The 25538-nt window shown below is 47.7% G+C and overlaps 1 protein-coding gene across 2 annotated transcripts in view; it reads right to left on the bottom strand.

The window, feature by feature from the left end:
- The window catches only part of NLN (neurolysin), a 290543-nt gene that overhangs the window by 247615 nt on the left and 17390 nt on the right, over positions 1-25538 (bottom strand). For both annotated transcript variants that reach the window (XM_078675166.1, XM_078675165.1), the window contains exons 2-3: positions 11380-11630; positions 9387-9535 (exon numbers count right to left, since the gene is read on the bottom strand). In XM_078675166.1, the coding sequence (XP_078531292.1) occupies positions 9387-9535; positions 11380-11611 (381 nt within the window). In that variant the 5' untranslated portion in view covers positions 11612-11630. The remainder of the gene's footprint in view (positions 1-9386; positions 9536-11379; positions 11631-25538) is intronic.

Below are 25538 nucleotides of genomic sequence, written 5' to 3'. Positions count from 1 at the left end.
TCGGCCAATAAAAGTGGGTCACCAGGTGGCTGTAGGTTTTGTCCTGCCCCAGGTGCCCGGCGAGGGGCACATCATGTGCCAGGTTTAAGAGAAAGTCTCTGAAGTGGAGGGGGACGACTAGCACTCGGCCGGCCCCCAGTTCGGCGATCTTTTGTTCACTGTACAGGAAGTCCTGGTCCCAATAGATCCAGTGGGACCCCGAGGAGTCTCCGGTGGCTTGCGTGGCGGCTTGTTGTCGGAGTCCTTCAAGGGAAGGACATGTCTTTTGTTCCCGACGGAACTGCTCGCGGGTGGGGCCCCCTTCTTGGCGCCACTGGGCTAGTTCGGGAAGGGGCCCCGAGTTCGGGAAGTTCTTCATGGCTGGGGCCCTGCGGCTCCAGTTCGGGTTCGGCTGCGGCAGTGGCGGGTGGCGGAGGTGCCGGCCACTCAGGTTCTTCGGGCAGATTGTCTTCGGTTGGGACGGCGTCCCGGGTGGACATGGATCGGGTCGTTACGCAAACCCATTCAGGAAGGCCTAGCATCCCCAGATGCTCTCTTCGCTCGATCTGTGCCCAGGGGGAACTTTCCAGGTCGTTCCCTAGGAGGCAGTCCACCGGGGCATCGTCTCGGACAGTGACTTTCAGCATGCCGGACACTCCTCCCCACTCGAAAGGGATGCGAGCCATCTGGCACAGGCTCTCGGAATTGTCCGCTGACCGGACAGGGCACAGAACGTGGGGCAAGATTTGTTCTGGGGTCACCAGATGGCAGCGGACGGCGGTTATGCTGGCCCCGTGTCACGGAGAGCCTCGGCCCGGCGTCCGTTGATGGTGACCCACTGGCGGTACTTCTGGGTGTTGATCGGAATCTGGTCTCGGGGGATCATGTCTTTGTCGCCCAGGGAGGCGAGGCACATGGCCGCGGACTCCCATTCTTCTGGTTCCATAGGGACCTCTTCTTCTTCATCCTTTTCTTCGCTCAGAGCGGCTGCAGTGATTTGTCGACCGGGGGGCCCGGTGGTGCCGGGCCGCTGGTTCATGGGGCAGAGAGGATCATTGGCATAGTGACCCAGCCGCTGGCATCTGTGGCACGTAACGCTGGGGCGTGGCCCCGGTCGGGCTGGATGGGCCCCCCTCGGGCTGGGGGCTGGTGTAGAGGAGGCGGGCGAAGACCCCGGTGGGAGGTCTCGGCCTCGACTGATGCCAGACCCGCGGCCGGTGGTTCCCCGGGGACCCTCGTCCGTATTCTCCTGTGGTGTTCCGGGGGACGCGGTTGCTCGCCCACCGATCTGCTTCGACCGCTAGCTTTCGCGGCTCGGTCAACTTGCTGTCGAGGAGGTGCTGTCGTAGTTCAATGAAGCAGTTGTTGGAGAGGTGCTCCCATAACATAAGGTCGACCAACTGCTGGTAGGTAGTGACCTGACTGCCTTTGACCCACCCCTCGAAGGCTCTGCTAAAAAAGTTCACATATTCCACCCAAGTGGTACCGGGGATTTTTTTACAGTCTCGGAACCTCTGCCGGTACATTTCGGGGGTGAGTCCGTAGCGCGTGAGTAGGGCGGTTTTCATGTGTTCATAGGAGGTCATTTCGGTGTCAGGGAGTTCCAGCAGGGCGTCCCTCCCTTCGTTGACGAACTTTCCCCACAGGCCGTCGCCCCAATCCTTCAGGGGCACCCGATGGGCGGTCATGGCCACCTCGTAGGCTTTGAACCATTGCTGGATATCATCGTTCTTGTAGTATTCTTTGACTACATCTTTCGGTAGGTGAACCTTGGTGTCCACGGGAGGGGCGAGGTCTTGGCCCCGGCCGCGCTATCTTCGTTGACCTTGGCTTTGATTTCTAGTTCTCTCAGGCCTCGTTCGTGTTCATATGCTAGTCGTTTTTCTTCGAGGTCACGTTGTCTCCGTTTCTCTTCTAGATCCCCCTCCAGCCGTAGTTGCTCGAGGGCTATCTTTTTCTCCGCTAGCTGGAGTTCTCCGTCTAGCCGGAGTCGTGCAAGCTCCAATTCGTGTAGCCGGTTGCGCTCTCGTTCTCGAGCGTTTTCATAGATGAGGTCCGCGTTTAGTGTTGCGGTTCTTTCCCCCGTCGGGGGTGCGCTGGTTTCCTGTTGAAGGTTGGGGCTATTCTCCTCTTGGGGTGGTCTGTCTCGGGTTTCCACCCAGGCTTGTAGGGCCGATTTGAAGTCCTCTTTTGTGCTCAGGCCAGTGGTAGCGATACCCATGTCTTTACAGAATTGTTTTAGTTCTTTGTGGCTGTATTCCTCTATCTTCTCTTTCTGGAATTCGGCAGGTAGGTTGGTTCCTTGGGTCGTCATGGTCTCTGTGTGTTTTTCCGTCGTAGCGGGTAGATCACTCTCTGTACGATTTTGTGTTGGCTCGGATCGCAGCGCCTGCCACCAATGTTAGAAAGGCGAACCCGGGGGAGGCAGAAGGTGTCTGACTGACCACCCCTAGGTCTACCCTCCTTCAGAGAAGGGACCGAGCGATGTCGAGAGGCCTCCGACGGGAGGGCCCTCTCCTAGAATCGTACAGCAGAGTAACCACACCACTACAAACATACACCACACGTAGATAGAGTTTTCAATCTTTATCTGGCAATAAGTATCGTTTCAATATATACAGCAGATCCCGAGATCTGGAAAGTCTCGTGGCAAGGGGCAAGGTAGCGGGACAGTCTTATAGATGGTCGGTTGCAAGGAGACCCTACGCACAGCTCTCAATCCTCGAGCTGGGGGGTTCCGGAAGGTTGGGCCGCGGCAGTGCCAGCAGGCTCCAAGATGGTTCAGCGAGTGTGGACCGCGGCAGCGCCGGCAGGTTCCAAGATGGTTCAGCGAGTGTGGACCTCGGCAGCGCCAGCAGGTTCCAAGATGATTCAGCGAGTGTGGACCGCGGCAGCGCCAGCAGGTTCCAAGATGGTTCAGCGAGTGTGGACCGCGGCAGCGCCAGCAGGTTCCGAGATGGTTCAGCGAGTGTGGACCGCGGCAGCGCCAGCAGGTTCCTAGATGATTCAGCGAGTGTGGACCGCGGCAGCGCCAGCAGGTTCCAAGATGGTTCAGCGAGTGTGGACCGCGGCAGCGCCAGCAGGTTCCGAGATGGTTCAGCGAGTGTGGACCGCGGCAGCGCCAGCAGGCTCCAAGATGGTTACAGCAAAGATGGACCGCGGCAGCGCCAGCAGGCTCCAAGGTGGTTACAGCGAAGATGGACCGCGGCAGCGCCAGCAGGTTCCAGGTAGCAGCAAGGGGAGTTCGTCTCAGGGTCAGCCGCGACAGCGTCAGCAGGGCTTCTCGACTCCGGGATACAACTGCCGTCCTACTCCGGGGCTGGCCCAGATATAGGTCTGGAGTCCTTTGATGTCCGGACCCTCTCGCCTGGGGGTCAGAGGGGCCGGGATGATGTTGTCCAGACACCCAGCAGGGGGTGGGGCCAGCGCTCAGGGAGGCCGGAGGCCGATCGAAACCAGGCATCCGGGGACGGTTGGAGAGCCATCGAAACTCCCCTCTCCTTGTCTCTGGTTGAGTGGCCACTCTACCACCCGGAGGGCTCTTGGTGCCTCGATGGCGGGCTCGCTGGGGCCGTGGCCGCGGCTGGGCCGGGACCACGTGTCTGTGACGTGATGGGCCCAAGATGGCGTCGGGCCTGGAATGAGGGTCCGGGGTGGGCACCGGACCGGTAATGCTGGGGCGGCCCGAGTGTGCCGTGTCAGAGGTTGTGGGCCGCCGGGTGGCGGATCTGGTGGTTTGTAGGTCATTCAGAGGTGTGCCCGAGGCCGACCCGGGCTGGATGGAGGGCCGATGTCGTCCGGGGCCGGCCATGCGGGAGGGGTAGGACCACGCCGCGAGGCCGGGTCCAACACAGACCACCGCAAGCTAGCAGGGTGGGCTACCCAAATGAAATTAGCACTAGAGGAGGTCTGCCCAACCCTTAAAAACACATTTGTCAAGGTGCAAGAACTCACTGAGCAACTGCGCACTCTGGAGCGCAGAATGGACGACGCCAAGGGCTGCTCTTGCCGCAGCAATGTCCATGTAGTAGGCCTACCGGAGGGAGAGGAGGGCAGCGACACAGTGGAAGCGGCAGGGCACCATACATCACCAACGAGGTGTGAGGACGCCCGCAAGGCCACTCCATGCACCTGAGGCAATCAGAGACAGAACCGCAGGAGGGCTTGAAGGTCGACTGCACTGCGCAATCCAGTCCAGTCCTGGATCTGGGGCAAATGATACTGGAAAAGACATGTTGCCCAGCAGAAGGGGGCATTGATGCTGTGCCACAGGGCTAACGGAGACTAGGATGCCTCATTGGAGCACTCCCTGAGTGAGGGCAGTTCATCCGCAGTATGGCCACCTGGTGATGACTAGCAGAAGCCCCCAATAGTGACCCCTCAAACTGCTGATGACTTAATGTGATGGCTGTCAGTGACTCTTGCAATATTCCTTCTCTGGTTTCATCAGCATGCACACTGTAGGCAAATGCATATAAAAAGGCACACAGCCTGAAAAGCCTATGCCTCTGCCCCTCCTCAGCTTCAACCATGGACCTAGGTCGCAGTTGAAGTACATGCAATACACTGAAAGATGCATGCCACGAAGCAGATACGCTTACATGCTGAGCCAGGGCCCAGACACCTGTATGCATTGCCTCCTCTTGCTGCTTCAATCTGCCCCCGATAGGAAGTGCAGTGAACACAGCCGACACTTGCCACAGTTCACAGTTTGGGCACACACACCTTGTCCCGTGGCTTGTTTTAAGTTACAAAGTGAAATGCTTAACCCTGTTAATCACCTCACACATTGTTACTGTACCACAGAAGCCAACGCAGATGCACCTCCTGCCCGAGATACATGTACACTATCCATGGTTTGCCCCCATGCGCTGCGCTCCCCCCAAGGCGCTACGCTCCCACCACTCTACATTGACACTCTATGCCGCCTACCACTATAATTACCTGGAACGTTAGAGGTATGCATACGCCAGTGCGCAAATACGAAACATACGCCTAAATCAAGCGCCATGCTGCCCACATAGCACTATTGCAGGAAACGCACTTAGTGCAGTTGGAAGTTCGTAGACTGCAGCATAGATGGAAAGGTCAAATATTGGCCACAGGCTATTACTCCTATGCTAGAGGCGCCCTGATTTGGATCCGCCCAGGTATCCCATACACGCCTAAAGAGATAGAAATAGATGCTTATGGCCGCTTTGTACTATCACAGGCAGACAGACTGAATGGAAGGCAGATTATTCAAGGATCCATTTACGACCCAAACACTGATCAAGCAGCATTCTGGCACACCCTTTCTAGCATACTGTCCCTCTGGTGCGACATCTCCTGGTTTTTGGGGGGAGGTTTTAACATGGTGCTTGACACACACTTAGACGGGTCCTTCCCACCACTACAGCTCACCTCTGCCACATCTAATGCCAAGACCTTAGGGGGGTGGATGCACCACTGGGGCCTAAACAACATATGGAGGGCACTACACCAGCGGGCGCACCTATACTCGCACTACTCCCACCCGCACAGGCTGCACGTGTGCATTGTTCGATCTGTAGGAAGCTCAACATTAATTGCTGAATGCAACCGCGCAGACCATTTAGGCTGCACGCATTTGGACCACAATCCTCACATAATACAGATGCACAATGAACACACTGCACAAATTACCAGCGTGTGGAGGCTCCCCCTTTCAGAGACTCACTAGCCACTACTATTGAAAATTACTATGAAACAAACGCGGACTCGGTCCCAGGCCTGGGTATCATGTTGGATGTGAGTATGGCGGTGGTCCAGGGTCAATGTCTGGGACTTAGTTGGAGCGTGCGCTGGCAATTAGACCAAGAGACAACATGCATTGAGGACGCCCTCCTTCAACTAGAATCAGCAGTAGCAAACGCACCTGGCACCTAGCGTGCCCTAGACAAACTGAAGGACGACCAAGCTAAAGTTATGGAAAGGCTACGATGCCTAAACTATGCCACGCATTCAGCGCACACTCATGCAGCAGCAGGCAGACCACCCAGCAAGACTGATCACACAGGAGCATTCACATCAGCCGGTTCTCTCGCTGCGTTCCGCGTGAGGGCACCTTCTGACTTGCCAACATGACATAGATCAAAAGTTCACAGCTTACTATGCTAAAGTATACACGACGGTTATTCGGGTTGAGCCCCGAGCCCTGGAATCGTATCTGCTCCCGCTGCCAATGCCAACAGTATCAGTAGAACAGAGGGGGGAACTAGAGGAGCTGATCACGCTTTTGGAAGTACAAGCAGCCATACAGGCACTGGCAACCGGTAAGGCGCCCGGCCTGACGGCTTTCCAGCCGAGTATACTACAAAGCATATCAAGCAATCCTGGCCCGCACCTGCTGTTGGTGTACCATAGCACACAAGAGTCGCCTGTCCTCCCGGAGTCACTGTACGAGTCACTACTGGTCTCCATCCCTAAGCCAGGCAGAGACCTTGAGCTGTTAGGCTCCTACAGGTCGTTGGAGCTGTTGAACACTGATTCCAAGGTGTTGTCCAAGATAGTAGCGTGTCGACTAGCTCCATTGGTACCGCAATTAGTTCACAAAGATCAAAATGGCTTTGTACCCGCCCACTGCACACCGCTGAACATACGTTGTTTCTTACGAGTAGCCTGTTACTCTAGCGAGAACTGGACACACTCAGGTTGCCTAGTACTCAATTTGGAGAATGCGTTCAACACTCTAAAGTGGGACATTTTATTCACCACCCTTAACAAATATTGGCTGGTTAAAAAGTTCCTGGGCCTGTTTAAGTTATTGAACACGCAACCTACAGCCACAATTAAGACAGGCCCCCAAGTGTCAAAGGCGATCCCAATTGAACGTGGCACGAGACAGGGTGTCCGCTCTCCCCGCTGCTGTTTTTGTATGCCATCGAATCGCTGGGGGAGTCTCTCCGCCAGACTGGTGGGGAGTGGGGCATCCCCCTGGGCGATGGCATGCATGCAGTTTCCCTATATGCTGTTTACCTGCTGGTATATCGCTGAGATGTGTATTAGGCCATGCACAGCGGTCGAGAGAGCGCTGCTGGAGTTTGACTCCTTTGCAGGGCTTTGGGTCAATTGGGGTAAGTCATGCCTATATCCGTTCCTCGAGGCGACCCCTGATCCAGAATTAGTACTGGGTGGTATACCGGTGCCATGGCAGCGGTCAGCATTTCGCTATCTGGGCATCTGCATCTACTGCCAATCGGAAGACCTTTTGGAGGGCAACCTCATGCGGGCTGCGATGGCGGTGAGATCGCAGATGACTTTTTGGCCACTATGGGCCGCATTGCACTTCTGAAAATGGTGGTGCTTCTGCGGCTTCTCTACAATTTCACAAACCTACCACTATATATTGGACCCAAGTCTTTCGACACGATTGAAAGGGACCTGAGGCAGTTAATATGAATTGGTACACGCAACAGGGTAGCGCCAGCAAAACTATCTGCCCATCGACAGGGATTAATTAGCCGTCTCCAACATGGAACACTATTATCTAGCGACGCAGCTACAATGGGTGGCACGCTGGAGGGGCACACATCTAGCGGACGCTTCCACGCAACGACCCGGCTACACACAACCCCAAATCGTGGCCCTGTTCCACCCCGGTAGGAGGGGGGCGACTCCGGTTCAGCTCCTGGCGTTTGGTTGCCTATAAGTGCTATTGCCGCTGCCTAAAACTCACGAAGGGGACTACTCAGTATGCTCCCTCCCTGCCCATACTCGGCACGTCAGAACGGTGCTGGGTGGTCTCCGCCACAGAGCTCAGCAGAGGCTGTAGGGTTACTGACCCTGGGAGACCAGCAAATAGTGCCATTCAACACGTTAGCTGAAGACAGTGTCCTACCGCAACGCCAATTTTCCTCTACGCCACACTGACACGGGCTTTGCGAGCCTTGTGGGGAGACATGACTCAAAGACCCATGACACACGTCACCATCCGTTATCTCCACGAACACGGCACTGGTAGGCATCTCACTAAATGGTTCGCTAATCCATACGAGCTCACTTAACACAACCACTAACGTCGCTCAGGCAGCGATGGGCCGCAGACCTGCAGAGGCAGTGTACCAAATGTGAATGGATTGCTACCCTAGAAGGATCCACCCGTATCCCAATGAATGCTCGGTTCTGTTTAATACAATATTATATTCTCCAAAGGGCGTACATGACGCCAGCCAAGATCAGCTGATACTTCAGCCGGACAGATGTCAGGTGCCTGAGATGTAGACTGATATATGTGGACCTTCTGCACATGCTGAGGGCATGCACAACTCTCGCTCCTTACTGGGGAACAGTCACAATGCATCTGGCTGAATGCACTGGATGCACAGTAGAGTGCTCTTGGGAAACTTGCCTGCTCATCACTAATCACTAGGCGTTGTAAGTCACCGGACTGCCGAGTATAAAAGCTTGGCTACAGTCGTTGACGTGCTGAGCACAAGCGGAAAGTGTGGCACTACACCGGGAGGACACCCTAGGGCTCCGAAAACTCCCACTGGCAGAAACGTGGAATGCGATATTGATGAACCTTCGGAACTCTTGTCGGGACCACCCGAATCCGCCCAGACCCGCCCTTCCCCATGACATAATCGACATGCAAGGCTCAATGGTTGGTGCAGAGTAAATCTCATCCATCGCTGAGCTTGTGATGTGTGCAGCAGTCACCTTCTACAAGTTATCAAATGAGAGACTTGTATGAATCTAAGTATTGGTTAAATATTAATCCCCCATTTTTGGTGCATGACCTCCCCAGATGAGTTGTACATTCATGTTTTCAGGTGCTTCGCTCACTGTGAATCTAATTGATTTTTTCCCAGCCAATATAAGGATACCTTATCTTCTGCTACAGAAACTGTCACACATTTATTTGACAAGTTTCTTCGCTCGCGAGTTACAGCATGGATTCTTACTCCCTCTAATCCAGCATAGTCTGGTAAGAGGTCACTTAGATGCACCATCACAGTAGCTTGTCTGGGCCTTCTACTCCAACATGTACTCATTTTTTAGACCCAACCAGAATCACTGCTTATTGGTTAGGCATAAAAAGTCTACAAAATGCCTGACTGCTCAATATTCCTGTGTCTTCTCTCCCATTTCAGAACAAGGCAATCACGGAAGAGAATGAGCTCAAATAGGTGATTCTTTAACTATTGATAATCTCACTGGATCATCTGGCTTCGGGCAAAGCCAATCAAGCTCTCGCCCAAGGTGCTAATGCTGTTGGCGCTTCTTTCCGTCCCGAGTATTCACCAGAGGCCTTGCATTCGCCAAACAACCACAGCGATAACTTACTAAAATATTCTGGCATGACACGATCTGCTCCTCCCCAACAGCCCTCCCTCCTCTTCTGCGCTACAATGTTACCTTAATAAATACCTCTATTTGCCCCTTACCTCGAATGAAACAATCCTCTGAAACACATCTTCTCTCATGCTCATTTCCACATCAAAATCTGAGAGCTTTTTGTCAGCTTCAGTACTTGCAGTTCGGATGTCTTTGTTTGGCGAAACATGCTGTGGGAAATCCAGTATGCTTCTTTCCACTGTTAGAAAACAGAAAAGAGTTCTTAAAAATGCTCAACAGTAACTACTTCTGTGTATAAACTAATAAGCCAACTCAATAACAGGTGCAGTCTCTTGCCTCGACCCTTTTGCTGTTTCTCTGGGCCAAAATGAATCCAAAAGCAAATTGGCTCCTTACTGCTATTAACGCCTGAGGGTAAAAGATGCTTGGGCGGCTTACTACTCTTATCAAGTCATCATGGCTTTATTAAAGAACAACCATTAGTTAACATACGACCTTTAGACTATGCTGGTTTTCAGCAAGGAAAGCATGCAGATCTCGTTATTAACCCATATATCTCACTGAACAAGCTTAATTAACTAGGCCAGTGAACCACATTAACAGGCAGAGAATCATACACAGATGATTCAGGCTTTTTACTTTTTTTATGACTTCAGGTGCAAATAGTCCAAGGGAATGCAGGTTGTGCCAGTATGAAACTGGGTTCCTCCAACTTATTTTATATGGTTACCCCAGCTTTAATAATGGAAAGAAGAATGTTATTGTGAAAGCGTGCCTTATATAATGGAAGTAAGACTTGCAATGATGCTGCCAATTTTTGTTTGAACAATAGTAATGTACACCTGTTAAGTTGTGCAAGAGATTTTTTTTAATTAGCATTTAAAAATGGAGCTGATTAGTGTTGGCATGAAGCTCTTAATTGCAAAATATTCATACAAATATTCCACTTTAAACAGTAATGCTCAAATGTCTGCATTAAAACCTTAAATTTATGAGTGACCATGAAATCCTTTGTGTGTGTTTTCTTCATTTGAATATTCTGACTTCACAGCCCTTTCCTTTCTTCCATTGTGCACTTGCCAATAGGATGACATTAATGTTCTACTCTCCTACCACATTTCTAAAGCCATTATAATTTTATGCATGCATTACACGAGGCAAGCAAGTCTTTCTTTTGTTTTATTTCAGGAATAAGGCACACCAACAAAGTGCAGTTTTTGGTATGCGAGTCAAATTATTTTCTATATACTCTTTAGTAGCTTTGACCTCAGACATGATAGCCAACTCTACTAATGAAGGCAGTAGGTTACCTTTTGTAGTAGCACTATCGCCTACTTATGCAGCAATTCGTGTCCACGTGCAGAAATTAAAACAAGAGCAGCCAGCTCAGCCGAATAAAGGCTTCCTGGAACGGAGTGCACATTTAGCAGTGATGGATCAACAATTAGAGGCCACAGGGGTGAGACTGGCCGTCTGGCAATCCAAGCTCCAGTTTGAGCCCTGGGACTGGAAATGAAAGACCATGATTTTGCTCACGCTTCTGAGTAAGGGAATTCAGTTGGCAAATGATAAAGTTAAAAGCTCAGTGTCCGCTCAGAGGAAAAAGCCAGAGAATTGGCATGTTATGAAAATAAGAAGTTGACGGTCGGAGGCCCTGGGTATGGCAGGATCTCTGTTTAAGGCAAAACTTAAGTGGATTAGCGACAGGCTCATCCCAATCCCAGCTTCCATTATGTACTCTTGGCCCCAACTCTACCGCAAATGACTCAATGTTATAGCATGTAATGCTTGCTATGTTAACTCTTTTTAGTCTAGAATTTGCGTGTACAATCTCTGACACTATAGTTAGATAGAAATGGTGTTGTAGCTCAATATTCAGATTTTTTTCACCTTCGAGCACAAGACATAATACACCCTTTTCATGCCAGTATTCAATTACTTGTTATATAGGTAAAGATTCCCAACACCTACGTATGCTAGGTGTCAAGCAAAGAGATCGCTGCACCAGTCGGCAACTGTAGCGAACTACACAGTGATGTATATATGTTTATTTTCTGAGTATAGACTGCAAAAAATCCTCACCCACGTACTCAACCTCAACATCCGCCAGGGGCTTTATGCTGTTCTCGAATGTGACTTTTCCAATATCTACTCTGCCAACTTTATCATAGACGTGCTTTGTTTTCTTCATCAGTTCTTCTGTCCTTGTTCTGATGTGGTCTGGAGACAGGTCCCATTTTAAAAGGTTTCTATTAACAGCACTATAAGTAGATGTCCTGGTGTTCCCACAGGTGACTTCCGGTGCCAAAGCCATTTTCAGAAGCACCTTGATTCTGCAAAACATGTAAGAAAAGAAATACACAAAAATGTCAATGCCGAACCTTCATAACAAAAACAGTAAGAAGATTATGTACAGTATCTAAAAAATAAATCTGTAATTCTATTCCCTTCCAAAATACTTTACTTCTGTCAAATTACCATTAAAGTGCAAATGACATAAAAACATATATGTAAAAATAACCATCATTAAAAGTGCATGTTCACAAAACCAAACAATTTCCTTGAGTGCGTGATATAATATCTTCCAAAATTCGTATAACCTCACAACAGCATAGACCCACAATCCTAGGAGTTTAACCAGGTGTAATGCAACATGTTAAAAAACTATTCTGTGCCTATCTTGGGGTGTGTCTTGCTCATGAGGCTGATTATTTGGTATGCACACTGTTTGCTGCTTGATATTTCCAACCAATTTTTGGACCAGTGAGGAATGATTCCTTTAATATTTTGAGACTCATTGAGCGCATTGAAATTTAAAAAGCGGGGCCTTAATCTAAGGACAACTGCATTGATCAAACTATACACTTCACTGCCCTAAATCAAGCTGCAGTGGTTCCATTGCCTCATTTTCTACGCTATTTATATACACCTATAACATAAAAACATAGCATATCTTTGAATAAAAAAAAGAGTACTTACAACCAAGTATTCAATATTCCCTCAATAGACTAGGTTAAAAACTGGATAATGGAATTATTCTATTAAATTGGACTGCATCTTTGGACCTTTTGCAACAATTCAACCATAGTACAGTTATAGTTTACCAGTGTGGGGTCCAAATGGTCTCCTAAAACCTTTACATATAAATCCTGCCCATTAAAATGTTTACCCGTATTAGAAAAGACGAACCCGTAATATATTCTGAGATGGACCCGCCCGCGAAGCGATGGCCATTAGGGCGAAGTGATGGCCATTAGGCTTAGATGGAACTGCTAGGCTCTCAGATAATACTTGTGTGCACCTAATATCCAGTGGGATATGATACTTGGGGAGAGGGGTAGGACTTTTCACCATTAGCAGGATAGTTGTTAACAGGTTTCAGGAAGATCCAATTGATCACCTCGTTTCTCGGACTACAATTCCTGCAACCTCCCCCCCACGCACACAAGAAACCTGGTCATACCCCACATTGTGCACTGATCTGACTTGAGTCTAAATAGTAAGGCTCAGGAATGGCTTACACACACACCACATGACAAACAAAAATCTTGAGACTGTAAGTAGGATTGGTTGTTGAGTATAGTATTTCAAAAGCCTAAATGCTTCTGAACAATGGGAGGTCTCCAGATTTCTGCATAGCTGTATCAGCCATATTAATCTAGCTTTTTTTGTAGCCAGAACAGCAGAAGAATACATTAAGTTCAGTTTCCTCAACATTTCCGCACGCCAGACACCCTAAAAAGGTAGTGCCATCCTATTTGTTGGAAAATGAGTGCGGGGAGTGGCCCATGCCTGAATTGGACATACAGTTTCCTTGCTAGGGCTGGCTGTATGTCATCTAGGAAAGGCTCCACATTGTAATGGACTTTAATTCTCATAAAGGTTACTGTTAGAGAACCGAGTGCTGAGCTCCCACGAAGGAGAGTACGTTTTCCTACCCAGTAGCTCCTAACAAGTTCCTTCCTTGTTGTTACGGGACATGATACTTCTGGGTTGCTTCACATGCTCGTTCTTCCTATGCTGTGGAATATGTTCCTAATGCATGTGAGCCAGGCTAATTTCCCTGCCCCGGGGAGACCCATTACTTCCTTTAATTCGGACCTGTATGCAAGCAGTTCCGGAGTCTCCCATATACGTCGCCAGAAGGTTATCAGTCTGAGATCTATTTCTTCTGCAATCGGTCTAAAACAATGATCCAGTCATAGGGGAACAAGTGGGGTGCTGGGGGGAATCCAAGTAGCTGCCCAATAAAGTTGTTTTCAATCTTGGTTATATTTTTCGTTGGACAGGGCCCCCAAAGTTCAGCCCTCTACAAAGCGGCACCCCTGGCTTGCACTTTCTAGATCTCAGCAATGGGACCAATGGGTTTACAAAAAGAGTTCCTATAAACTTTGGCCAGCCCCCCTGTTGTCTGTGCTAACTTGAGGCTCGTTTTGTCTATTTGTGTTGTCCATTCAATTTTTTCCGTTAGGGTAACCCCTAGCTATTCAAACATGGATATCCTCTCAAGCGGGTACCATTTAGGGCAGGGATTATGGATTGTCATGTTTATTGAGTTGAAGACCATATATTTGGTCTTCTGAATATTAATCTGGATATTAATTTGGGGGCCATATATGTGGGCATTATTTAATGCAGTGCTGCGGGGAATGCCGATCCCCAAAACTTGGGCTGGAGCTCAAATCTTCCCACTCTAAGAAGGGCTACCCACTTTTACCAGTCAACTACAGACCTGCCAGTTTAATCGATGTAACGCAGAAAGTCTTTGCCCGGGTACTATTGGCATGCCTCCAGGACTAGATGGAGGATCATAACATCCCGAGTCCTTTCCAAGCAGGATTTAGGAAAAACACCTCTACTGTAGACAACATTTTCAGGCTCCAGCTCCTACACTGGAAAACAGTGATCCTAGAGGGAGGTATTATGTTACATCGGAGACCCCACATTCTCTGCCATATGATTAGGAGACTGCATGAAGATAACTATGCCCAAAGTAGATTCGGGAAACAAGGTGAAATCACTGCGCCTCTTGTTGTCAACAGAGGAGTCAGACAGGGATGCGTGTAAGCTCCCACCATGTTTTGTTTATATATCAATGCACTGGTAGACTCATTGAATAAGGAGAAGGACACGGATGCCCCGAAGATTTCACAAAACAAAGTACCGGCAATGATGTTTGCGGACGACACTGCTGCTCTCCGAGTCACCAATGGGCATTCAGAGGATTCTCATTAGCTTTGGTGCTTTGTGCAGCAATTGAGGGCTGGCTACGGTGGGAACCCTCGATGAAGGGTATACGCTGGACGCCGGAATTAGAGGATCGCATTTCCTTATATGCGGATGATATTTTATTGTACCTTACCTCTCCCCAAAAATCGCTCAATGTGTTGTTTGACGTACTTACCTCCTTCGGGAAGAACTCGGGCCTCATTATTAATTGGTCGAAATCCTACGTTTATGTGCTTGCGGGTGATGTCCCTCGTTTGCCACGGGGCTGTCCCATCCAGTTGTCGCAGTCTGGCTTTAAGTACTTGGGTGTGTTTATCTCCATGGATCCGGCGGTTCGCTACGAACGTAATTTGCTCCCCCCACTCCAACGGTTACGCTCCGATGTAGCGCGTTGGCGTAAATTACCGTTGTCTCCCCTAGGGCGTGCGGGCCTTTTCAAGATGATGTCCTTACCGCGGTTCCTATATGCCCTCCAGAATAGTTTTGATGTCATCCCGTCGACATATTTTCGGGAAGTGGAATCGTTGCAGAGGCAACTAATATGGGACGGACGTTCGCGTATAGCTCTTCCGAAATTGACACTCGCCTGGTATGATGGCGGTATAGCGCTCCCGGATATTCGTAGGTATTATTGGGCTTCCCACCTGGCTGCTATCAACCATGGGATGTATGGCCCGGCGTTGAATCCAGCATTTGAAATGGACAAGTGGCTGCTCCCGGGTGGTGATTACTATAGGGCACTTTACCCGGGATCCTCCCGTTCACAACTCACGGGACCTACCGCTATAGCTGTGTGGGTATGGCATGGCGCAACGGCGGCTATGGGCTGGAGTAATAAATTAACGGGTGGGACACCGCTCTATGCCTCTGCGAAGTTGGGTGGCCTATGGAAGACGAAGGGATTTGATAAGTGGGACATGATCAGTATTGGTAAAGTGCGTGATCTCTGGGTTAAAGGAAGGGTTAAGGCCTTCTCGGAACTGCAAATAGAGTATAAGCTGAGTGACAGAAAAGATTTCGTTACATCCAGGTACGTCATGCTCTGACCTCTGTGTTGCCGGCGGGTGGTGCTGTTCCGGATTCCTCTCCCCTCGAAGATCGTATACTAGATGGCTATGTGCCGGATAGTACTATCTCACTGTTCTATAAGAAAATGATTAATGACCGATCGGGTCTGCTTGATCGCCTCCGTGAGGCCTGGATTGCTGATGGTATTGAACTGGATGATGAGGACTGGCAGTCCGCGATCTCCTCTCCCAAGGAAGTGGCTATTCCGGCCCGCCTCCGTCTAGTCCAACTCAAGATCCTTCACAGAATCTATGTAACTGGTCCCCGTCTGATTCATATGGGTTTCTCTGCGGACGGCATGTGTCGGCGTGGGTGTGGTCTCCTTGGCACCGATCTCCATATCATATGGGAATGCCCTGATGTGGTGCAATTCTGGAAACGTATACATGAGATTATGGATGATGTCACAGGTGTTATGATGAGACCGGAAGCCCGTCAATGTTTATTGAATGTATGGGGTCCGAATGACTATGACGTGTCGCAGCTTCGGTGGGTGACTCTGGCCAATATGGTTGCGAAAAGGGATATTGCTCAGTTGTGGGGATCCCCAAGGCCGCCTACAGTGACTGCTTGGAAAGAGAGTCTGGACTGGTGTATGTTTCGGGAGAAAACAGTATATATTGCAAGAGGCAGGCCCAAAAAATGGGGGAAGATTTGGAACCCTTAGAACTCATATCGTGGAGATATCTGTACGCCCCCGCTCACCGGTATCCCGAGCCCTTCCCAGTCGCCCTGACCTACATCCCTTCCAGCTGTGGTATATTGGTGCTGTTCATACGCACTACTGCCTCTGCCTCCCTCCCCTCATCTGTATTCCAAGACTTTTTTCTCCTGCTATCGTGTATTTGATGTCCTCCTTGAGCACAGACCTAATGGTTGTATTATTACTGTACTGCCTTGCTTGTTTGTTTGCTGTTTTGTTTCTTTGTGTTTCAAATAATAAAAAGTTACAAACCAAAAAAAAAGATTATACAATAGTCACGCTACCATTAATGCCACTACTTTCACAATACTCAATTGAATACACTACTAATAGTGATTATTCGTATCAATGTATTCAGGCTAATCTAACTTTGCCAAGACACAAAGAAGTAACTATAATGGCTGGCAGCACAAACGCAGTCAATTTAAGGCGACTTAAATGGACAAATGACTCCATACAAGAATTGCAACATACAGTAAAGGAACAGATATAGGCGATAGGCACTAAGAAACAAAATATAACAGATGCTCGGATAAAAGTTACCTCAAATTTAATATCTTTGATGTGACTGTTCAAAGCCAAATCTAAAACAACAACATGTCAAATAATTTCCCGTCCGCTCAAATCCCTGATTGGGGACTAAAGAAAGCGGTCAGGAAGTTAAAACCAAACACTTGCGATGTGCTGGCATGGGAAACAGTTAGGCTATTAAGGAAGATTACAAAAAATAACAATGGGTAAAAAAAAATACAAAGAAGAAATATTTTGGGCCAAACTACTGTAGAGCGTAAAACAAATCAATTCAAGTTTATTTTGGGATCCAATTAACAAGCTGAATAGACCAATTAATTTGCTATCTGTCTTGCTTCGCCTTTCAGATAATACAGAATCTCCCACACAGTGGCTCAACACTCGGCAAGGCAGAAGACATTAACACGAAACAAACAACACCTTTAGAAAAGGGTTTATCTAACAAAATGCAAAGACTCTCTTTTAGAATAAGGCTTGGGTTTTTATTTTACACAATGCTCTCTAATAGAAAGGCTTTCCCAGATGCCAAATGCACAACGTTCAAATACACAAAGATATACATATATATATATATATATATATATATATATATATATATATATATATATATATATATATATATATATATATATATATGTTTATATGCAAGCAATAATAACACACTTGGTAAATGCAACAGTTAAATGCATGAATTATACTGATGAATAAACAAGCAGTAAATAATATGAGATAACACTCAAGAAAATATAATATGCTGGACGTCCTGCAATTGATCAGAAAGTTATGTATGTACACTAAATACATCAAATTACTACTTTGGATGTGCACCTCAACTCACTCACACATTACAAAGAAAACACCCCAAATGATCAAAGCCACGGCAATAATCAAAGCTCAAACACCTCAAATGACCACAGCCACCGGAACCATGCATCACAATGGCACTAGTCAAAACTCAACACTTCACCTGGTGCATACACTGCATCTTAGCCCGCTCCTGCCCGGGGGATTAACAGCCGTGGTAAAGAGCCTCAGCAACCAGGGTTCCGCTCTGAAGAAGACACGTCCGTCCCCATTCGGATTCCAAAATCCCGTTTTCTAAGTCAACAACCCTCAGCTTTATGATCTCAAAACACACTAGAAAGTTCGAGAGAAATCTTCCCCCCTGAGCCAAAGGAATCTCACCAGAACTGGCCAGCTTCCAAGCAAGCATTCCCTGGCAGGAAGGAGTTCCTATGTCGCCTCTCCAATCATGCATGTTCCAGCCTTTATCTTGATGAAGCTCACAAAAGCCTTCCAGGGTACATTAAACAATCTCTCAAAAAACAATCCTTGAACGTGATCAACCCAAATAACTTGCAAGCATTGCTGTGCATGCAGATAAAGCTCAAGCCAAGCAGAGTCATGTCAAAGCTAATAGTAAGAACTTCATAATACTACCAATGTACACCTCAATGCACATTTGTGCACCACTGCTCATAACACTGCACTTCAAGACTAAAAAGTACATTTCACACCTCACTCTCTCTCTCATGCTTTCGAATGCACATCCCACACGTTCTGTTCTTGGCAAGGCTGTTCTACTCCGTAACACCTCACACTGAAAAACTGCAAGATTACAAGAAATAAACCTGTAAGAGAAGCAAGGCATATGCAGGACGTTGTATATTCAGGTTAGGATAAAATAACACACCAAAGTCAATTGATATAATGGTAGTCAGAGGTCATCACAGGGTGTCAGACCACAAGAGTGCCTCTAGCACTACACTGTCCTCTAACGTCCAAGAACATGATTGGGTCAACTTTCTGACCAAGAGGTTCATGGGGGAACCCTTACCCATCTGCCACTTGGCCAGCATGATATTTCACAAGCAGGAGACCAGATCAGATGCAATCATCAAATCAAGTAGTGGGCAAGGTGCAGTGGGTTTACTTTCGCCGTATGGCATAAACTGTCAAAACCTCCAGGTCAATGTCATAACCAAGGAAGGGCAGACAGGAAGGTGCGTCAGGACTTAACGGCATCCCACGGGTGATTGTCACATACAATCCGGCGTTTTGGAGTAACCAATTATACACTCTGTGTAAAGAAATAAAGCTATTAAATCAAATACCGCCAAGCTGGCAAGGCTCAATCATCTCCCCAATTTATAAAGGTGGTTGACAGAACGAGCCCAGCCAACTGTAGGTTTAAAGCGCTTGTGGAAAAGTAAATTTTGCCATGTTCTGTGTCCCTACGTGTCATCCATCATATGTTATGTGTGCATGATTAAATATGCATATGCATTCCCCATGTTCGATTAATGACGCAATTACAGTTGTGTCCACCTCTAGTATGCCAGTTTCCAGTCCTCGTGAATACTACGAATATCAGGCCTATGTAAAGCTACGTTGCCACGTTTCTCAGTGTGCACGTTATTCTATTATAAAGTCCCCGTTTCTAGGCCTCAAAAGGGCCTGGACACCAGATTCAGCTCCTGTCTCCTGCAACTTCGCTGAGGAGCGATACAGCCCCCACCTGTATCCTCGACCCTTCACTTACTTCCTACCTCGCAGTGCCCGGCCCAGCCTGGCTCAGTCTCTGAGTCTGCCAAGAATATGTTATGATTCCAGTTATCAGTTCAGTCCTCCTCCTCTGCATTCCTAAACTACTGAATCGCATCAATAGTTTCCGTCATTGTCTAGCCTTCACGTCTCCACGTTAGAGAAATACTGCATTTAATGGTCATTTAATATTCTTCATCACGCACTACATGTAGAATAATGCATGGTCCAGTCTTAGAATCAAGTTAGCCTTTCCTCCCCTAACTTCTAGTTTATATCAACATGTTCTCTAAACATCAGATACTAGATACTGTTTAGGTACATGTCGCCCTGACTCTCCAGACTTCAGTCTCTGCTCCTAGCACAGAGTTCATAGCCCCCAGCTTCTCCTAGTGATACGTCATTGCTAGTTTGCGCGCACCATCAGGTTAGAGGTCCCGGCTCCTTAGGTAGCCCCCTCCATGGTTTCCGCCCCATTCATGACATATTCTGTTACGTTTGCATCACATGTCTATGTATACGCCCTGTTACACCTCTTTACGCCCTTATCTTTCGCGACTGCTACGCGTCACGCCTTCTGCTCCACCCACTGCTACGCCTACTGCAATGTAATGCTATGTGTTTGCGTTATGTATATATGCTCATGTATTGTTATTAAAAGTCAGCGCGCTCATCCCAGATCCAGCCCCAGCAGCTGCTGGGCCCTGTCATCCTATTCCTATGCAGGTTGTCCTGTTCCTGTCCTTATGCTGTATTAAACCTGCAAAACTCCTACTACCTCGAATCTTGACTCTTATTTATTGAGCTATCTGTTATGATATATGTCTAGTCAAAAAGAGAGGTATTATTTATTTATTTACCACATAATGGCGCCCGAATAGGGACTTGCCCTTTCCCCACGCGTCGGTGAAGCCACGCCGACCCCCTGACCCTCTGCAGTCGTGACGGAACTCTTCTGTGCACCGGCAGATATTTCTGCTTCAAGTATCCCTCAGGCCCACGGAGGAGACGGAGGAGGCGGTCCAGCATCCAAACGAGACGGTGGAGGAACGCGGCGAGTCCCGACCAGAGCCCAAGCCAAGAGTCCAAGGTCCGAGGTATCCGGAGGTCCACCCGTAACTGAAGTCCGAAGTCCGTCGTCGTCGTAGCAGTCCAGTCCAGTCCGAGGCCTTCCGTTCTTGCTGCCCGGTGAGTACCATTACTGGGGTAGTATCTAGACAGGGTCAATCTAAATTGACTCTGGTCCGTGGGTTGGTGGTACACAGACTCACAAACGAAGTGTTCACCTAGGTGGATACGGGTCTTGATGCGTCCCTTTATGGGACCGGTATGTTCCGTACTGTTTCAGCAGTGCATCCAGTAACTCTAGTCTGTTCCGTTCTCGAGAAATTCTTGTGTTTCTGTTCTCAGTATTCCAGGTAATATTTTGTCCGAACTGTTATGTTATGATGTTGTTCAATGTATTTCCAATGTCGTGGTATGCCTGAATTGTTCTCCCAATTGTTATTGTTCCTCGTGTATTGTATTGTGTTCCGATTCAAGTTTACAATGTCTCTCTTTTCGAGATTACGTCAGCTAAAAACTAGAAAAGGTTTGTTAGAAGAAGCAGTTCCTGTTCCGCCGAGGGACAGTCCAGGTCACTTTATGTATCAGAAGCATGGCATAAGCGCCATATTGTATCTAGATTTATGGGTAGAGTATACCAAACAGTTAGAAGAAAAGTATAGATGGCCCGTATCGGGTACATGGGATGCCGAATGCATCATGCGAGTAGAAGAAGCATTATGGAAAAAGAAAGCCAGACAGTCACAGAAAGATGCCATCGAGTTATGGCGCAAAGAAGCTCATAAAAGAACTGAAAAGGAAATCAGAAAGTCAGAATTAAGTAGAGAATCCTTAGAACGAGCACAAGAAAAAGAACTAATCGAGATAGGTGAACAAGTCAAAGCCGAACAGTCAGACAGACAGAGGCATGCCCTTATTAGGGGTATGTATCCTCTCTTTGCCGAGGGCTTGCCAAAAGCGACCCCAGAGGCATCCAGTAATTTCCCGCCACCATTAGTTCCGACCAAGCTACGTCACAAACAGACCGCAGCTGATATTTTTATTTCGTCCTATTTGGACGACACAGTCCCAGAATATGCAAATCCTGTTCGCGCTCCGCCAGTCCCTGTAAATCAGGCACTTCCCGCTCCTCCAGACACCGGAGTACCTGTTACGGTACCCCCGGTCCAGCCCGCCATACAAGTCCAGCCTACATTTCCATTTCCCACTCTGCCAGGACGAAGAGCCTCAGTAGACGACTCTAGTTTAGGGGCCGCAGGGGGAGGTACTCCTCAAACCCCGCCGCCACACAAGCGTCTAACGACAGCCGAATTACATGCACAAGCGTCACAGCGTACGCCCAGACATCAGACTGTAGCAGAAATAAGAAAATCCCTTGCCGAATGCGGCTATGATCCAGTCCCAGGCGAGGATAATATGGTTTTATATTCATTCCGCGTAAGAAAGGTGGCCGAGTATCTAGTCACCTTACCGAATATGAAAGAAGATCTAGACAGAATATATCGTTTCATCCGTACAGGGGATGATCCAGAAAGCATTAGCGAGGCCATGTCTCAAAGGAAAGCCGAGATCCAGCTCATGATATTAAAGTTTCTGATCAATTGTCTAATAAGAGAACAAGATTACCCGTCTAAAGATCCGGCCGAAATGAAAACCCTGACAAGGTGGAGTGATAATATAGCCGAGGGTAAGCACAAGACCGTCGGTGCTGTGGAGAGTATGTACAAGAAAATCCGTAGAGAAATAATAAAGATACACGAACAACGTAAAGCAGCACAAGTAAGCGAGAAAGAAAGTAACTCTGATACTGAAGAGGTAGAGGACGAGAATCCCGCCAGAATAGCGTATGTAGGAAAATCTAGATTTCCAGATCGCCATTTACGCCTAGAACACAAGTCTATTTTTCATTCTCCAGCACCAGAACAAGGTTCACTAGAACAAGTGTTCCAAGCTACCGATCACATTTTGAAATCACGAATCGGTTACAGTGAGTTAAGTACCATGCATGAACAAGAACTAGCCCGATCAGCAGTCCGATGGATTACTGATTCTACCACTTTTCCAGACGAAATAGTGGCACAAATGTTTCTGAAAATGCCCCCAGCCGAGCAACGACTGGTGGGTATGTATATGATTCAGCACCTCATTACATTGTATGAGGGTCAGCACTCTGATCCAGGCCCGTTACATGATATCCTGAACGAGTTACTCCAGTATAGATGGAAAGGTCTAGGTACCGATTTAATTAGTGTCATTCTAGAACAGCGTCACAAATATAGAACGTTTCTGAACCCGCATTTTGTTCATGTCTCACCTCCAGAAAGTAAACCATTTTACATGGAAAGACAGAATCCGTTACGAGAAGTCCACCCAGTTAGAGGAACGGGTGGCGAACTAGAACGAGTGTTTGTTTACACTCCAATTACAAAGATGGAACTCCTCGAGATGAAGAAATTAATTCCCTGTCATGACAAAGATCCAGCAGGGTTCCATAGAGAACTAAAAGACATGCTCCGTATGGGAGAATACACATATCCAGATATAATTAAAATGTTAAAGGTTCTGCTGCCCGCAGGGGTGTATGAAAAGCTCAAGGAAAAAGAATGGGAGGTGGGAGAGAAAAAGATCGATTGGGCAGTTCTAGAAGCTGAAGACAAGGCACGAGTACCAGGTACCGGTCTTGGAGATAAATGTAAAGAATTACCAGAATTATTAATACAAGTTTTACCCAGATTATTGACAACTAGAAAAGAAGACTGGGATGCAATCTCAGCCTGTAAACAGAAACAAGACGAAGATATTAGTGATTTTTATTCTAGATTTGAAAAATGTTTTAACATCAACAGTGGCCTCAAGACAAGTAGTGAGTCATACCCTCACCTTTTTGTTACTAAATTAGTCGAGAATTCAAGCCCACAAATTAAAAATCGAGTTCTGAAAGTCGAAAGTACCTGGCAAGCTAATACCCCGTCCCAGATGTTGCAGATGCTTCAATACCACCAGAACAGAATCAGAGAAGAGCAAGAACACGAAAGAAAACGTATGAAAGACACGAAAATGAAAGTACTAGTTGCACAATCTGTTCCTCAAGACAGTCAGAAGAGGGGTCCGAATCAAGCCAGTCATCCTGCAGCTCCCGTTAAAGGGAACTGCAATTATTGTAAACAGCCAGGTCATTTTATAAATGAGTGTGCAGTTCTGAAACACAACATAGCTACTGGTAAGACTAAAGAAAGACCACGTCCGCCTAGACAAGAACAAGTTTCACATTCCCTCCTCCAGATTCCTCAGCCACAGAATGCACCACAGACAGTTACCGCACCGCAGCCTATTGCTGCAACACAGCACGTTACACAGCAGATGTACCAGTATGCACAGTCTGAGTATCCAGAGTACCAGCAGTATTCATGAAACAGCCTAGAGAGGGAGGTAGGCTTGCCTCTCATCGAGATACCTGTAGATCAAGAAGGTCCCTATGTTCATAGTCAAGTATTAGGGAAAGACAGAAAGTTTTTGATCGATACAGGGGCAAGTAGGACCACAATTAGTCACGCCGAAGTTCCAGGGGCTCCGCTCTCAGGCTCAAGAAATGTTTCCCTTGGATTTTCAGGAAAACCCATCGTAAATGAAATATCAAAGCCAGTTACTCTAGAAGTAGGTCCATTGTCCCGCACTACTGATCTGTTACTTACTAAGTCATGTCCAGAAAACCTATTAGGCATTAAGACACTGAAAGAGTTAGGTGCAGTTATATGCTGTTCCCCAGAGGGAATACGATTGTTCCTACGTGACTTTAAGGGTCACTATGTATTACGAGATTTTGATTCAAGACTGTCTAATGTTCCGCAGCATCTGTGGGCACAAGGTCCAACTGATGTAGGTTACATGCAAATCACACCCTATCGTGTGACTCTCAAGCCAGGTGTAGTGTTACCACGAATCAGACAGTACAGATTGCCACCTGAGGCTGTAGCAGCCTTATCCAAAATTATTGACGAGCTTATTGCTCAAGGAGTGGTTGTAGAAACTGACTCCAATGTATGTAATTCTCCGATCATTCCAGTCATGAAACGTACTGATCCAAATGCACCCCCAGTATATCGATTAGTGATTGACCTACGAGAGCTTAATAAATGTATTATTCCGCAGTACCCAGTTGTCCCAGACATCTCTTCCCTATTAACGGCCATTGATTCTGAAGCCATGTTCTTCACTGTCATAGACCTCAAGAACGCATTTTTCAGTGTTCCTATTCATCCAGACAGCCAGTTCCTTTTCGGATTTTGTTTAAATGGAAGGAGCTATATGTTTACACGAGCTCCTCAAGGTTTCACAGAAAGTCCTAGTATTTACAGTCAAGCACTCAAGAGACAACTAGACAACATTCACATGCCAACTGACACTGCCCTGCTCCAGTATGTCGATGATCTACTGATCACAGCCCGTTCTGAACGTGCTTGCGAGCAAGCATCCCTTACAGTCTTGTATTTCCTAGCCGAGATGGGGCACAAGGTGTCCCCTTCTAAGCTTCAATTCTGTGTCCAGCAAGTGGTCTACTTAGGACACTTACTGTCCAAGAGGGGTAGGCAGTTGACACCAGACCGTATCCAGTTAATAGCGAGTCTTCCTCAGCCCAAGACCCAGAAGGAGGTACGTGCTTTTATCGGCCTCACTTCTTACTGCAGACAATGGATTCCTCAGTATGCATTTCTAGCCAAACCACTGATACAGTTAACGACACAGGAGGCAGCCGTATCGACTGTCCTCCCTTGGACATCTGAACATACACTTAGTTTCAATGAGTTAAAGAAAGCCCTATGCCAAGCTCCAGTTCTAGCGACACCGAACTACAGTAAGCCTTTTACACTTTTCGTCACTGAACGTGAAGGTACAGCATTATCTGTTCTCACACAAGATCAAGCAGGACAATACAAGCCCTGTGCTTATTTTTCGAGCACATTAGATCCTGTAGCCCAGGCTCTGCCTGCGTGCCTCAAGTCAGTTGCAGCCACAGCACTAGCTATCAGACAAAGTGATTCCATAGTCTTAGGACATACCTTGACAGTACAAGTTCCACACTCCGTGGAAGTTCTTTTAAACC

Source organism: Lissotriton helveticus, chromosome 2_1 (assembly GCF_964261635.1).
Source record: "Lissotriton helveticus chromosome 2_1, aLisHel1.1, whole genome shotgun sequence".
Classification (NCBI taxonomy): domain Eukaryota; kingdom Metazoa; phylum Chordata; class Amphibia; order Caudata; family Salamandridae; genus Lissotriton; species Lissotriton helveticus.
Note: the sequence above shows the minus strand (reverse complement) of the source record. Positions and strands in the feature narration are given on the sequence as shown.